The sequence below is a fragment of the Elaeis guineensis genome, chromosome 4 (assembly GCF_000442705.2).
Source record: "Elaeis guineensis isolate ETL-2024a chromosome 4, EG11, whole genome shotgun sequence".
In the NCBI taxonomy this organism is placed as follows: Eukaryota; Viridiplantae; Streptophyta; class Magnoliopsida; order Arecales; family Arecaceae; genus Elaeis; species Elaeis guineensis.
In genome coordinates this window covers 131,315,009-131,329,250 of record NC_025996.2, presented here as the reverse complement: position 1 = coordinate 131,329,250, position 14,242 = coordinate 131,315,009, and the positions used below count along the sequence as shown (strand labels likewise).

Below are 14,242 nucleotides of genomic sequence, written 5' to 3'. Positions count from 1 at the left end.
AATAAGTCATGATCTGATAATTGAAGATCTTAGATATTTATAAGTAATTTATTTAATATTTTATAAATATAATATCAAAACTATGGATGGTATATTTTATAAAAATATATTTATTGATTATATAAAATATATTATAATAAAATATTAATATACTTATTATTATATTAATTACTAATATATTCCATAAAAATATATTAAAAGTTCTATAAATTATTATTCTATAAAGATATATTAATTATTATTACAAAATTAATATTTTTATTTATACTTATAACATATTATTTTTAATAGTAATATTTATTTTGATTAGAAAATTAAATCAAATAGAAGTACTAATATTTATTAAATAATTTTATTGTATAAATATAAAGTACAATCATATATTTATACTATAATTTAAATTTATTATTGAATAATAATATGATGATAATATAATTAATAATATATTACAATATAATATAAATTATAAATGAAGTATATATAATATTAATATAATATCATATCATATGTATTATTGATATAATATATTTATGGCATATTGATATATAAATTTTTTTATTATATTAAAGAAGATTTTTGTCCTCAAATTTTAGTCCAAGATCACTACCCTAGGATTTGAGAAATTAAGGTGACCTAGGATTATTACCATATTGGATCTCTATGGTGCAATCAAATACGATGATCTTATCATTTCCATCTACATTACCCTCAATCTTGGGATGATCACACTATACCAAATGCCCTATAATAGGTAAACATCATGAGTAAGTTAGTTAACTTTTCTTTAACCAACTTATATATTTCTCATAGATAGTATTTATTTATGAAATGAAGATAAAATCTTATCCACCTAGAAAGTGGATAATTTATTTTTTCATTAATCAAAAAATAATATTTTTATTTTTTCCTGATATAACCCTAATCCTATAATATAATATATACTATATATTATAATATATTATGTTATATATTATCATATATTATGTTATACATAATATGATATGATATAATATAATGTAATATGATAATATGTTATTATTATAATAAGATATATTATTTTAATAATATATCATATTCTAATATAATATAATTATTATATAATAATATAATATATATTATTATATATTATATTATAATATATTAAATATCATTATATATTACTATATATTATATTTTATATGACATAATATAACATATATAATATATTATTATATATAATAATATTTATATAATAAAAGATATTATGAAAAATATGAATAGATTTTAGCAACTTATCCAAATAGTAATACAAATGAAGCAATAGATTTTAATGTTACTTTTCACTACTTAAAAGAATATAGATAAATTATTTGTCTATCTAAACATTGTTTGAAAAATATTTATCTAAAAAAATATAAATTTTTGATTAATTTTTTATACTCCAAAAAATAGATCCTAAGTAGACTAGATGGTGAGATCTACCAGCATCTGCCGTTAGAGAGGGTGGATCAAGGTTGTATCTTTCACACATGAATCCACAATTAGATGATATAGTGGTTGCTTCAAGATCTCTGTAGAAAGATGAATAAGAGTAATCATTCTTTGAGATTCATGCAAAATACTATCAGAAAATAAACGCAATCATCCTTTTGAGGGATACAATCCAAATGGTGGAGCCCCAACAATCCATGAGACCCTTACTTTGATCTAAAAGAACCAATCCATTACTTTCATTCCAAGATTTAAAATGATGGCATGCGTGATATAGTTTTGAGGGGTCTTTATCCGTACAATATACTGGTATAAGATATTTGTGCAGCTCTCTTTAAAAGATGCATGCCCCACAAAATCTTCTTCCTTCACTTTAGCATTACGATCGTCAAATGGAAAAGCCATCTTATACCTATTTTGTGCAAAAAAAAAAGAGAAGAAAGAGAAAAAAATAAAGAAAGAAAATGATAAGAAAAAAAAAATGAAACGAAGGAAAGAAAAAAAAAAAGGAGAGGAAGAAATGAAAGAAGAACATATAAAAAAAGAAAAAAAAAGGAAAGAGAGAGAAGAAGGAAGAAAATAAAAAAAAAAAAAAATAAAAAAAAAAGAATGGAAGAAAAGGAAAAGAAAAAAAGAAAAGAAAGAAATGACAAAAAATGAAGAAAAAAAAGAAAAAAGAAAAAAAAAAGAAAGAAAAGAAACAATAAAGAACCAAAAGAAATAAAAGAAAGAAATAAAAAAATAAAAGAATGTAAGAGAGTACTTTTTAGGATGCTCAATTAGGATGGCCGTTGCAGTGAACGGGATAGTGAAATTTTTGAAGAAACCCGGACACTCTTATCTCGAGAGATTTAAAATCTTGTGCATATGTATGCATACACATATATTGAAGAAAAAAAAAACTTTGTTATCATTTAGAAAAAATAATATGGAACAAAATGCAAAATATGAGACAACATAAATAATAATTAGGAAAGCACTTGATCATGGAAAGAATAATTGTGATGAAAATGAAAGAAAAAAATATCACGTATAATCGGTAAGGAAAATGTGCATAAGAGATAGTAAAGTTATTGATAGTCTAACGTAGTTCCACTTATTTGTAAAGTAAGAATTAATTGATAAATAATTGTGATTTAATTGACTAATATTTTTTTGGTAAAAATTTAATTGACTAATATTGATTAAGATTCCTCTTTAAGTATTTGTTCTTTGTTAAGGAAAATATTTGATTTAAAAATTTTCTTTTTCTGTCCACCCTCTCCAAGTTGGCTTAATTGGCTAAGTTTGTTATTATCGACATGGCACTTAGAATGGAATTTGCCCTCACTCCAATATTCATCCAAATCTCCATTATATCTAAGTCTTAGAAATATGTAACCATTTCATAAAATTTATAGAGAATTAAATAGTTACTGATTAGCTTAAGTGTTGGAGAACAATAGAAAATTATTGAACAAAGAAAAGGAGGCATATGATCCAAGAACTTTTAGTAATTTGGTGATTCAGCAAACCTTTTAGCCCTCTAAAACATATTTTTTGGAGGTCAGAAATTTTTTTGGATGATTTTAAGATGTTTAATAAAAATTTTGAAGCAAGGATCTAATATATTCAAGCAATCAAATTTTATCCATCAAATACCATCTATGGCTCAATTAGACATCACCTAAGGATAAAAATAGATCAAATAATATATATTTGAATCCATTTTTGTATCTGAGTCTATTTGAATATGGATAAAAATTAGATCATCTAATTAATATTTTTATCTGTATCCATATCTATCAAAAAAAATAAATATGGATATGAATAAAAAACTATCCAAATGAATTTATTTTTATTTCCGACTCTGCTTAGATATGGATAGAAACTTAAGCCTCCAATTAATATCCGTATCTATATTCATATCTATATCCATTAATGAATAATAAATATAGATATGGATAAATAACTATCCGATCTATATCTTCATATCCAATTATATATATAATCCCCTTTAATTTTATGTAATACTTATGAACTTTTAAGTAAAATAAACGACTATGTTAACATGCTATTAATTTGATTTATCATCCACTTAGTAATATCCCTGATTTTATAGTCATAAAATTTAATTATTCGATATATATTCATATTCATATCCATATTTTTAATATCTAATTTATATCTATATCTATTTAAAATAAATATAGATATAAACTTTTACATCTAATAATATTTATCAAATAAAATATATGTAGATATGAATGTACTAATATCAAATCTGTATACGACAGAGTTTTTTACCGAAATAATGCTAATTTTTTAAAAAAATCAAAATAATGTCTTTTCAAAACTATTTACCAAAATACTATCCAAAATAAAGTCGTCCTATCATAGGACAACTTTTTGTGTTGACTCATTTCTTACCGCCAGCTGGGGAACAGGTGGCCGACAATATGAGTCATCCTACCATAGGGCGCCTATATTGATCACCAGATGGTAGGACGATTCTATAAGTTGTCCTACTATAGGGCGACTTTGAAATGTCCTTCACAAATCTTTCTGCTTTAGCCTATGGCACAGCTACGACTTGGCATAGGTCGACCTTTGCTGTGCCATAAACCAAAATAAAAAGCTTATTTTTATAGGTACAGCAAAGATCGACCCATGGTTCACCCCCCGATATAGGGGTCGTTCCATGGGTTGTCCCCTTTTGTGTGCCAACCCTAAAACGTCCGTGCCAACACCCCATCCAAAATTGATTTTCTCTCAATTTTAATTTCTAAAACTTTCAAAAAATATTGTTTGCTTCTCCAACTTGATGAATTTACCACTTCGGCCTTCTCCAAGTATCTTTCTCTATTAAAAAATTCTTGACTTTTCTGAGATATAAATTCAAGCTTCTCTAACCATATTTATAATTAATATGGTAGGATATCTAAAAAATAATGTACAATCTCAAACCCCAATCATATAACCTGTATCAAGCTCAACAATTTTTTTTTGCATAACTAACAACAATTCTAGCATATGCATTCAGATTAAAAAGAAACTTATAACATTAATTTTAAAATAATGTAAACCAATAGTTGATCTTTATAAAGTTTGTTAGCAAAAAAAAATATGTACAAGTATTACAACTATCGAGAGATGTATATACTAAGATACTGGAGCCTCCTCTGCATCCATCTCTCATAGATGCGTGTCACCTCTGGCTGCGTCGGGATGGCTCAGGCACAATATCGATCGGTGGAGAGGGAGGTGCTGGCATCCTCGGCCTATCAATATATATTTGACATCTACCTCGAAAGATGCTCAGTCTACCCTATTTCTAGCCTTTCCATGTGTATGATCGACGTGCTGCTCATCGGATCCATGCAACATGTCTTCCGGCTCACTCATCCTCTAAGATATAGAAGCATCATCTATGGAGAGGTCGAAGTCCAAAAAATCAGGATATGAGGTGTGCTGGGCATATAATCAAGTACTTAGATCATCCGTCAATGGTGCAGTATAAAGTCATCTATCCTCAGAGATGACTCGTATAGTATCGACAAGGTCATCCATAACATCAGTATATACTCGATCCTTGCACCCAACAGTGATCGAATAGAAGCTGCTCCTTATCCAGTAGTATAGCGATGTGATCCTCTGAAACTATCAGTATCAAAAAAAAATAAATATTATTTATAAGTATAACAATAATAAAATAAGATTAAAAGTAAAATATACTTACCACAACATCCATCATGTTGCTCAAAGGATAGAACCTCATCTCGAATCGCTCATTCATCAATGGCAGGATGAATTATCTAGTGATGCTCCTATACCACTCTAGATATGGATCATAATAATCCATCGTGAGGAGCATGGATGGATCAGCCACAATCAAATCCTCCCACTGCTCTCATGTATCATGTACATAAGCTTGGTAAGTTGATATGGATATGGACATCTCTGTCCTAACTGATCCTCTAATGATATCGGCAATCATGCGTGAATCAAACTGTGGATGATCCTGTATCATCTCTATATTCAAGCACGTGTGTGGCCCTTTATATACTGTAATCTTTCATCATTGTATCTTTGTTCGACAGTATGCATGGGATGCCAGCTATAATTATCGAACTGTTTATACACAATGCTCCATTTAATCTTTTCTGACTCGATGACTTTGAAATGATGGTGAGTGCAGATGGCGTACTGTTTTACAGCATGTTAGATCTATTCTTTCGACCCAAATATTATTTTCTTTCTTAACTCTTCATTCACACCAAAGAATGGATGCTCTAGCAAAGCTCCATGGGATGCGGCTTCATCATCGTTGGATGCATCAACCAGCCCAAATTGAGGAACAAGGGATGCCTCATGTGGTGGAAGATCCTCTTCCGCACTAGACTCCCCACTATCACTGCCATCAAACTCTGCATCATCATCCTCATCTTCATCATCAGTCAGATTAGGATTATTACTAATAGCAGCTTCATTTTTTAATAAAATTGTATCGGTGGTTTCCAATCCTCCAATCCGGGCATGGTATCAATGTGGCTGACTAAGTGGTACAGGGTCGTCACATTCATGCTCCATATTCTCCATGGTAGCTGCCACATAATTAGGATCGGCCCCGACATCATCAAAGGCAGCGTGAATCTCATACTGATATGTAGCCTCTGCCCCTACCATATTTGAGAACTATCAGTTATGGATACTGCTGGTCCATAAACCGTACATATAGGGGTGCCATCATACTCATACCCAGCTTCATCGATCATTGAAGGTGCATCCAGCAGAGATCCCTCCATATCCAACTGCCCAAGTGGGGTAGATACAGGCTGAGACATACTCACATGCTATTCACCACCATCCAAAACTCCATCACTGCCAACTCAACAAAAATTTCAACTATCAGAAAACCCCCCTATAATGGATGCCAAAGATGATATACATTGTTTGATCATCTTCAATATGTACAGCCAAATACTGTCCAGCCGTATGAATCGAAAATCTATACATTAGGAAAACTCCACATTGATTGGAGTTCCATTTGGTGACAGCACAGCAGACTTGCACCAGTTCTTCATATGTTGCATTATGGTCCACTATGACCATCCAGATCCTTCCATCATCATAATATGCACTGTTAGCATCGTGATTGATTCTTCCATCCTAATGGAAGATAATAATGACAAGTCTTGGATCCATTTTTTAAAAAATATTATGATAACTAATTGCATAAAAATAACAAAATTGTAAAGTACTATTTCTAGACTCATACAATGACATCATCTCACATTTTTTTTTTAAATAAATCTCTAAGTTTGAAATACAGTTACATTTCAAACTTGAGTTCCTTAGTTTAACAAGTAGACCTTCAGCAATGAAGGGCTCCTTCCTTGAGTCTCTAAGCTTGAAAAGCAAATGTAGAATGTAGTCTGACCCTAAAAACTTAGTACAAGTCTCACACCATAAATTTGATATCATTCATATTATCATGAGAACAGAACCCATAAATTGAAAATTTTTGTAAACAAAAGAACCTAGTGCAAGTCTCACACCATAGATTTGGTGTTATTCATACTATCATGAGAATAGAACCCATGTTTCTAGCAAGATTAAGCTCTCAAAACCTCAAGGAACTAATAAGCACCAAATGCCTTGAGAGAAAACTCCAACCAAAACCTAATAAACCCTTCCGATCTCCATCAAGTTCTCTCCTTCCTCACATATCTCCGAAAAAGGATGAAATAAACAGAACATAGAGCAAAAATAACCAAATAAATGATCAATGTGGATATAGATCATACCTTCTAATAAATCAGAGAGGAGCTGAGGGAGCCATCCGCCCGCATGCACAAGAAAGAGAAAGAGGAGCGGGACTTATGGCGGCTAGAGAACTCGAGGTAGCGAGAGAGGAGGAAAGGGAGGTCAGAGGTCTCCGGATAGAGAGAGAGGGGAAGGAGGGAGGTTGCCTGCATGAGAAAGAGAAAGAGGAGTGAGACTCGGGGCGACTGGAGAACTCGAGACAATGAGGAGATGAGGGAGGTTGGAGGTCTCGGGTGCTCTTGGGTCTTAGAGATCATATAAGTGATCGTCCTACCATAGAGCAACCCATAGAATCACCTTATCTCAGGACAACTCATATAGTCTCTTTATGATAGGACGATTTTATATGATATCCATCTCTACATCTTAGTTAGTATTGAATTGCTGAGTCAATAAATTTTGTTATAGGGTGATTTTGTGAGTGAATATTACTTTCGTAAATAATTTGAACGTAATAATATTTTGATAATTTATTTTTAAACAGACATTATTTCGGAAAAGATTCGGTATATGGCAGGTGATGACCGGATCAGTCAAATCCGAGTGCTCCATGGGAAGCCAATTCTAGAAACTTGCGAGATCTCGGCAATTTATCGGAAATGTACCAAGTGTTGCGTGTTCCTCGTGCGGGGTATCATTGGACGACGAGGACGTCCGTCAGATGCTCAACAGCTGCCACGTACCCAATCTTTTCTGGTGGGCCCCGTCCTAGTAATTACCCGCCCTTCCCCGCTCAGCATAAATCCTCCTCCGGGTGCGAGAAGCTCGCCGACGAAACCGTGGACCACGGGAAGCTCCTTCTTATCCCCCAAGAGAGACAGAATCTAATCGGCTTTTCCTCCATGGATCCTTACAAGGTATTATAACTTGTTTTTCTCTTTTTTCCAATATTCTGGAAAGATTTTGGAGGAGATTATTTGCCTGGTTTGCTTTGGTTTCTAATATTCTGGGAAGATTGTCTCGTCACAGGATGATGATGGTGGATTCTCTTTGTTTCTTTCGTTGTTTGTTTCTTTTATTCTTTTATTGTCATTCTTGAAATCTTTTCTTAAAAGTTGGAACATGTCTCATGATTTCTGATGTTCTTTTTTGGTAAAAGATTTCTGATGTTTGTAGCGGTAATGAATAATGAGTTTTGCTATTTTGGCCAATTTATCACCTCCAAAGATTTGATTTTTTTTTTTTTAAATTTGATGGGCAGATTTTGTTTTCATTATAATCCTTTCCTTTCTTCGAGAGTTTTTTTGATTTATCTATTATATGTCTTTTTTATGGATCTATTGTATACTTTTTTGAACTTTTAGTTTTTATTGGTCGGAAACTTTGGATTTTTGGTCTTATCTTATGTTGTTTCTTTAATCACGATTCAGTTCCTCTGTGTTGGGCTTATTTTATTTTGGTTTATTGCAGTACCGCCCTTCAAGCGCCTACAACTCTCCCTTCTGGACCACCAACTCTGGTGCCCCCGTTTGGAACAACAACTCCTCGCTCACCGTTGGAATCCGAGGTAATAAAAAAATATTAGACTTTTTCCATCTTGGTTTGTGAGCTTTTGTTGTTTCCTTGCCATGACGTCAAAAATAATGTTGTAGCTGGGGATATCTGTTGGTTTTCTTGGGCAGAATTTGGGATTTATTTTATCATTTTCTTTTTCTTCTTATAGGGTGGCTTAAAATTGGCAGTTTGTATGGGGAACTTAGCAATCTGATGGCTTATGTAGTGTTAAATTGAAGTTTGAGTGAGGTGAATGAGCTTTGTGCGTTGAGAAAACTGGTGGAGGTTTACATAAATTTGTGTTCAGAGATAGTGATGAAATGCTTGTACGAAATAAAAGTTTTTGTTCTGCCGATTTATCTTTGGTACCAAAGATGAGAACCTTTCTCTTCTCTGATTAAAAACATCAAAAAATTAGTGATGTGATTGCAGTTAAAGCAATTCCAAATGTCGTTTCATTTCCATTCATGGTATTTACTTTGCCTCTTGCATCAATACCATGATATCCTAGGTGCAAAGAAAAGGTGTGGAGGAATTCCAAGAAATGATAAGAATTTCTGTTTAAGTATTTTAATCTAGGCACTTTCGTGAGGGTATAGGTTGTAAAAAGTTACTTGTGTAGCTAATCATCATATTCTTTCAATCATTGTAATAATGGTTATAGTGTTTCTTACTACCATGTAAACGAAAAGATGCTATTCTAAATGGAAAACCAGAGTCATCAAGTATGGTGGAGGCATCAACTTGTTATATCTTTGAATAATAAAAGAATCAAAATTCTGTGTCTCCATTTTCAGATATGTCTTCGTTCAACTGTGCTATTGTAACCATATATAAACACAAAATCACTAAGAATCTGGGACTAAAGAAGGGTCGAAAGTCTAGTGGTGATTAATACGAAGGCAGGAGTCATTTTTAAATGCGGCAGACTTTGTATGAGAAGATCAATAAGCCTAAATGTATATGAAAATAGAAAATTAAGATCAATGAATCTCAGGAATTAATATTGTTTCTCAACATTTTTTTTCAACAATTATAGTTTAGATTATGGTCATTGGATGTCCAATATTTTCTCAACACTTAATATAACAGGGCAACTGCCTCACCTTCACTGTTTTCCAACTTTTGATGAATACAAAGGCAGGAGTCATTTTTAAATGCAGCGGACTTTGTATGACACAAGATCAATGAGCCTAGATGTATATGTTAATAGAAAATTGAGATCAATGAATCTCGGGAGTTCATATGTTTCTCAACATTTTTTTCAACAGTTATAGTTTAGATTAAGGTCATTGGATGTCCAATATTTCTCAACACTTAATATAACAGGACAACTGCCTCACCTTCACTGTTTTCCAACTTTTGATGATGATTCAATGTTCGTAGAGTGTCTGTGTGTTAGAATGCAAGATTGTTTTTTTGGCTGTCGTTTCTATATTGATATACATACATACAAAGATACACGCGCGCGCGCGCGCGCGCACATATATATATGTATGTATGTATGTTTGTGTATTGATATAATTCAAAAGTTACACCAAAATTACTTCAGACTTGTAGAACCATGATCAATACACCAAACTTGATCAGTAATGGTTGGTATCACTGAATTTTCTCAAGGTTTCCATATATATATATATATATATATATATATATATATATATATATATATATATACAGTCACTTCTGTTATGTTATACTTTGTAATTTCTTGGTGATAGTGTGGTTCAGTGTTATTGACATTGTTTTCATTTGCAGGACCTATTCTCCTTGAGGATTATCATGTCATTGAAAAGCTCGCTCAGTTTGATAGAGAGCGCATTCCAGAACGTGTTGTTCATGCAAGAGGAGCTAGTGCCAAGGGTTTCTTTGAGGTCACTCATGATGTTTCTCACCTCACATGTGCTGATTTTCTCCGTGCTCCAGGGGTTCAGACCCCAGTCATCGTTCGCTTTTCAACTGTGATTCATGAGCGTGGGAGTCCTGAAACCTTGAGAGACCCGCGAGGATTTGCTGTGAAGTTCTACACCAGAGAGGTAATGTTGCTTTAGCTGCAAATTCATGAAAATGTTTCCAGTACTGAACTTCTTGTTGTTGAGCTTGTTCTAAATCTCAGTGTCCTTTTTCTGCTGCATTTGATACTTAATTTTGTGTTACCATGCATTTCAGAACTGATTATGTTAGAACCAAATTCCATCTTGCTTAGTGTAGTACTTCTTTCAAAACTATTCAAGTAACTAAATGGTCTCCACACTAGCATTACTATATTGCTGGTTTTATTCATGGAATGATCACTGTAAGATCTTACTATCATGGAAGGAAAAGGGTGCTTGGTGTGCATACTTTGTTAATGATCTCTATCATATGTTAATCATAGTAATATGGCAAATTACATGCTTGCTATTTTGCAGTAAGATATCTATATGCATTTTTTCTGTAAGCAGCTTTGAGTTTCAAATGATGACTTCTTTCCCTCTTAACTTAATAGAGGTGCAACTGTTCTCCTTTTCCTCATAAAGAAATTCAAAATACGTATTCATATGAAAGCACTTATGCATTTATTAAAATAATGATAACCTTTTCCTTGTGCTCAGTTTTTGTAGGATGGAAATTATTTAAAGCTTTCCCTGAGGATGTTTGTGATTCCAACATTTTTAATTTGTATTGTATTGGAGGATGAACTAGCAAATTTGATTTGTTTTTTGTTTTTTTTTTTTTTTGGAGAATTGAAACTAGTGATTTTGAAATCGAAGTTGCACTTAAAATTGTTGTGCTATTGTTTATTGGCCTCAGGGTAACTTTGATCTTGTCGGGAATAACTTCCCTGTGTTCTTCGTCCGTGATGGAATAAAGTTTCCTGATATGGTCCATTCTCTCAAACCGAACCCAAAGTCTCACATCCAGGAGAATTGGAGGATTCTGGACTTCTTCTCCCATCATCCTGAGAGCTTGCACATGTTCACCTTTCTGTTTGATGATGTTGGTGTGCCAGCAGACTACAGGCACATGGATGGTTCAGGTGTCAATACCTACACTCTTATCAACAAGGAAGGAAAAGCTCACTATGTTAAGTTCCACTGGAGACCAACATGTGGGGTGAAGTGTCTGTTGGAAGATGAGGCTGTGATTGTTGGAGGCAACAACCACAGCCATGCCACCAAGGATCTTTACGATTCAATTGCTGCTGGAAACTATCCAGAGTGGAAGCTTTACATTCAGACCATCGATCCCGATCATGAGGATAAGTTTGATTTTGACCCACTTGATGTCACTAAGACATGGCCAGAAGACATCTTGCCTCTCCAGCCAGTTGGGCGCATGGTCTTGAACAAGAACATCGATAACTTCTTTGCGGAGAATGAACAGCTTGCATTCTGCCCAGCAATTGTGGTGCCTGGAATCTATTATTCGGATGATAAACTGCTTCAGACAAGGATTTTCTCTTATGCCGATACTCAGAGACACCGTCTGGGGCCAAACTACCTGATGCTTCCTGCTAATGCTCCCAAGTGTGCTCATCACAACAACCACCATGATGGGTTCATGAACTTCATGCACAGGGATGAGGAGGTAGTCTTTAATTTCTGTTTGGTGGCCTTAGATCCACTACTATACCCTTTCATGTTCTTGTTTCCGTGTTGTTTTCCAGGTGAATTACTTCCCTTCGAGGTATGATCCTGTTCGACATGCTGAGAGGTTCCCGATACCATCTCGCATTCTTACTGGAAGGCGTGAGAAAGTATGTGCCCGTCGATAGATCGTCCAGGACCTTATGCTTTTATCATTTTTCCTAAGATAATAAACTGTCACACTGCTATAAAACTTTAAGTACTGCTTCTATACACAAGCAAGCTATTCAAACTGCATCCAGAAATAACTATGCTTTATTAACTTGAAATGAATGATATTTCAATATTAAGTTATTAACTGTCCAAAAAAGAACACACTTTTGCTATTAAGTCCGAGTGTCGTTGTCTGACAGAATTTTAAGATGGATAGCACCTTGGAAAGAAGGATGTCTCTTTCCTTCGATTCATGCTAAAGTATGAAGCATTCCTCTTTTCTTCAGTTATGCCCAAAGAAAAGAACTAAACTTGTCGAAAGGGTGTGCAGTGTTTCAGTAGATTTTATTAAGTTTAACAAAAAGTAACCGTGTTTGATGTTTCCCTGGTGCTTAAGAGAGTTAACTAATGTTATTCTCTATTGGTAATTGCAGTGTGTAATTCACAAGGAGAACAACTTCAAGCAGCCTGGAGAGAGATACCGCTCTTGGGATCCTAACAGGTTTGCAATCTTAGATGACAATTAATCCTCAACGATGCATGCGTACCTAATACACTGTGCTCATGAGTGAGTGTATTGTTTCTTTCCAGGCAAGAGCGTTTCATCCGCCGGTGGGTCGAGGCACTGTCTGACCCTAGGGTCACCCATGAGATCCAGAGCATTTGGATCTCCTACTGGTCTCAGGTTAGTCATCCTCCCATCTCCTGCTATTCATATTCGTCCATGCTATTTCTACATCCTGACATGCTTTCATGGAAGTTCTCCCAGATGATGAATTCTCTGCGCTAAGTTTATTAGCTTTTTGCTTTAATGAAATGCTATCATTCTGATTAAAGTTTTCTATGGATGCAGTGTGACAAGTCTCTGGGGCAGAAGATAGCAACTCGTCTCAATGTGAAACCATGCATGTGAGGTGATGCAGTATGGGCAGCAACTGGTCTTGAGTGAGTGTAATATAGAGAAGGGATTGTGGGATTCACATAGAAAATGATGTTAATCTCAGCGACACATGGGTCTACTTATCGTACTTTTGATATAATAATGTAATAACAATATGCCATGCACATTCCTGGAAGAGTGCTTTTAAAGGCTACTTTATCTGTTTACCCAAAAAAAAAAAAAAAGAAGGTACTTCATATTGTTTATACTTACCGGTGCTTTGGTTGCTGATATTTACTGCAGTTATCTTGAGCTTCCTTGCCTCCGGCCCTCCGCGGGTGCAATGTGGTAATGTTGGCTACCCTTGTGAGGTAGACAATTTTTTTTATAGAAACAAAAGATATTGTGGTCTTGAGGCGATGCGTGGGGACTCTTTTGTTGTGATACTAACTACCATATTAGGAGCTGTTTTTCAAATGGATTTTGGAACTTCCACTGTTCTTTTCACTTTTGAGTTTTGTCGTGTTTCTCTCTCCCGTAAACCATCTCGGACTCATTTCTGTTCGTCTTTCCTTCCCAATGTTATATAGGTCGCACTCTTTGAAATGCTGGTGAGAGAGACCAAATATGGATACACTAACCATTTATACCATGTGTTGCCCAAGTTTTGTAATTGCTGGCATATATATATATATATATATATATATATATATATATATATAAGAGAGAGAGAGAGAGAGAGAGAGAGAGAGTCTACCTGCGGATAAGTTCCTGGGTTGGTCTGAGATGGGAGAATTTCCACACGTATTTG

The 14,242-nt window shown here is 33.9% G+C and overlaps 1 protein-coding gene across 1 annotated transcript; it reads left to right on the top strand.

Annotated features, from left to right (window-relative positions):
- Nucleotides 1-7,974: 7,974 nt before the first annotated feature.
- On the top strand, nucleotides 7,975-13,627 carry LOC105042655 (catalase isozyme 1). The gene is made up of 8 exons (XM_010919942.4): nucleotides 7,975-8,132; nucleotides 8,686-8,782; nucleotides 10,528-10,805; nucleotides 11,563-12,339; nucleotides 12,419-12,508; nucleotides 12,986-13,053; nucleotides 13,143-13,236; nucleotides 13,405-13,627. Exons 1-8 carry the CDS (start codon nucleotides 8,118-8,120, stop codon nucleotides 13,462-13,464), a joined length of 1,479 nt encoding a protein of 492 aa, XP_010918244.1. The 5' UTR covers nucleotides 7,975-8,117; the 3' UTR covers nucleotides 13,465-13,627.
- Nucleotides 13,628-14,242: the final 615 nt, after the last annotated feature.

Bases quoted from the DNA above. Each gene is read 5' to 3' on its own strand.
- LOC105042655 (XM_010919942.4), top strand. The intron at 10,806-11,562 runs GTAATGTTGCTT...TATTGGCCTCAG, and splicing joins TGAAGTTCTACACCAGAGAG to GGTAACTTTGATCTTGTCGG. The intron at 13,054-13,142 runs GTTTGCAATCTT...GTTTCTTTCCAG, and splicing joins CGCTCTTGGGATCCTAACAG to GCAAGAGCGTTTCATCCGCC.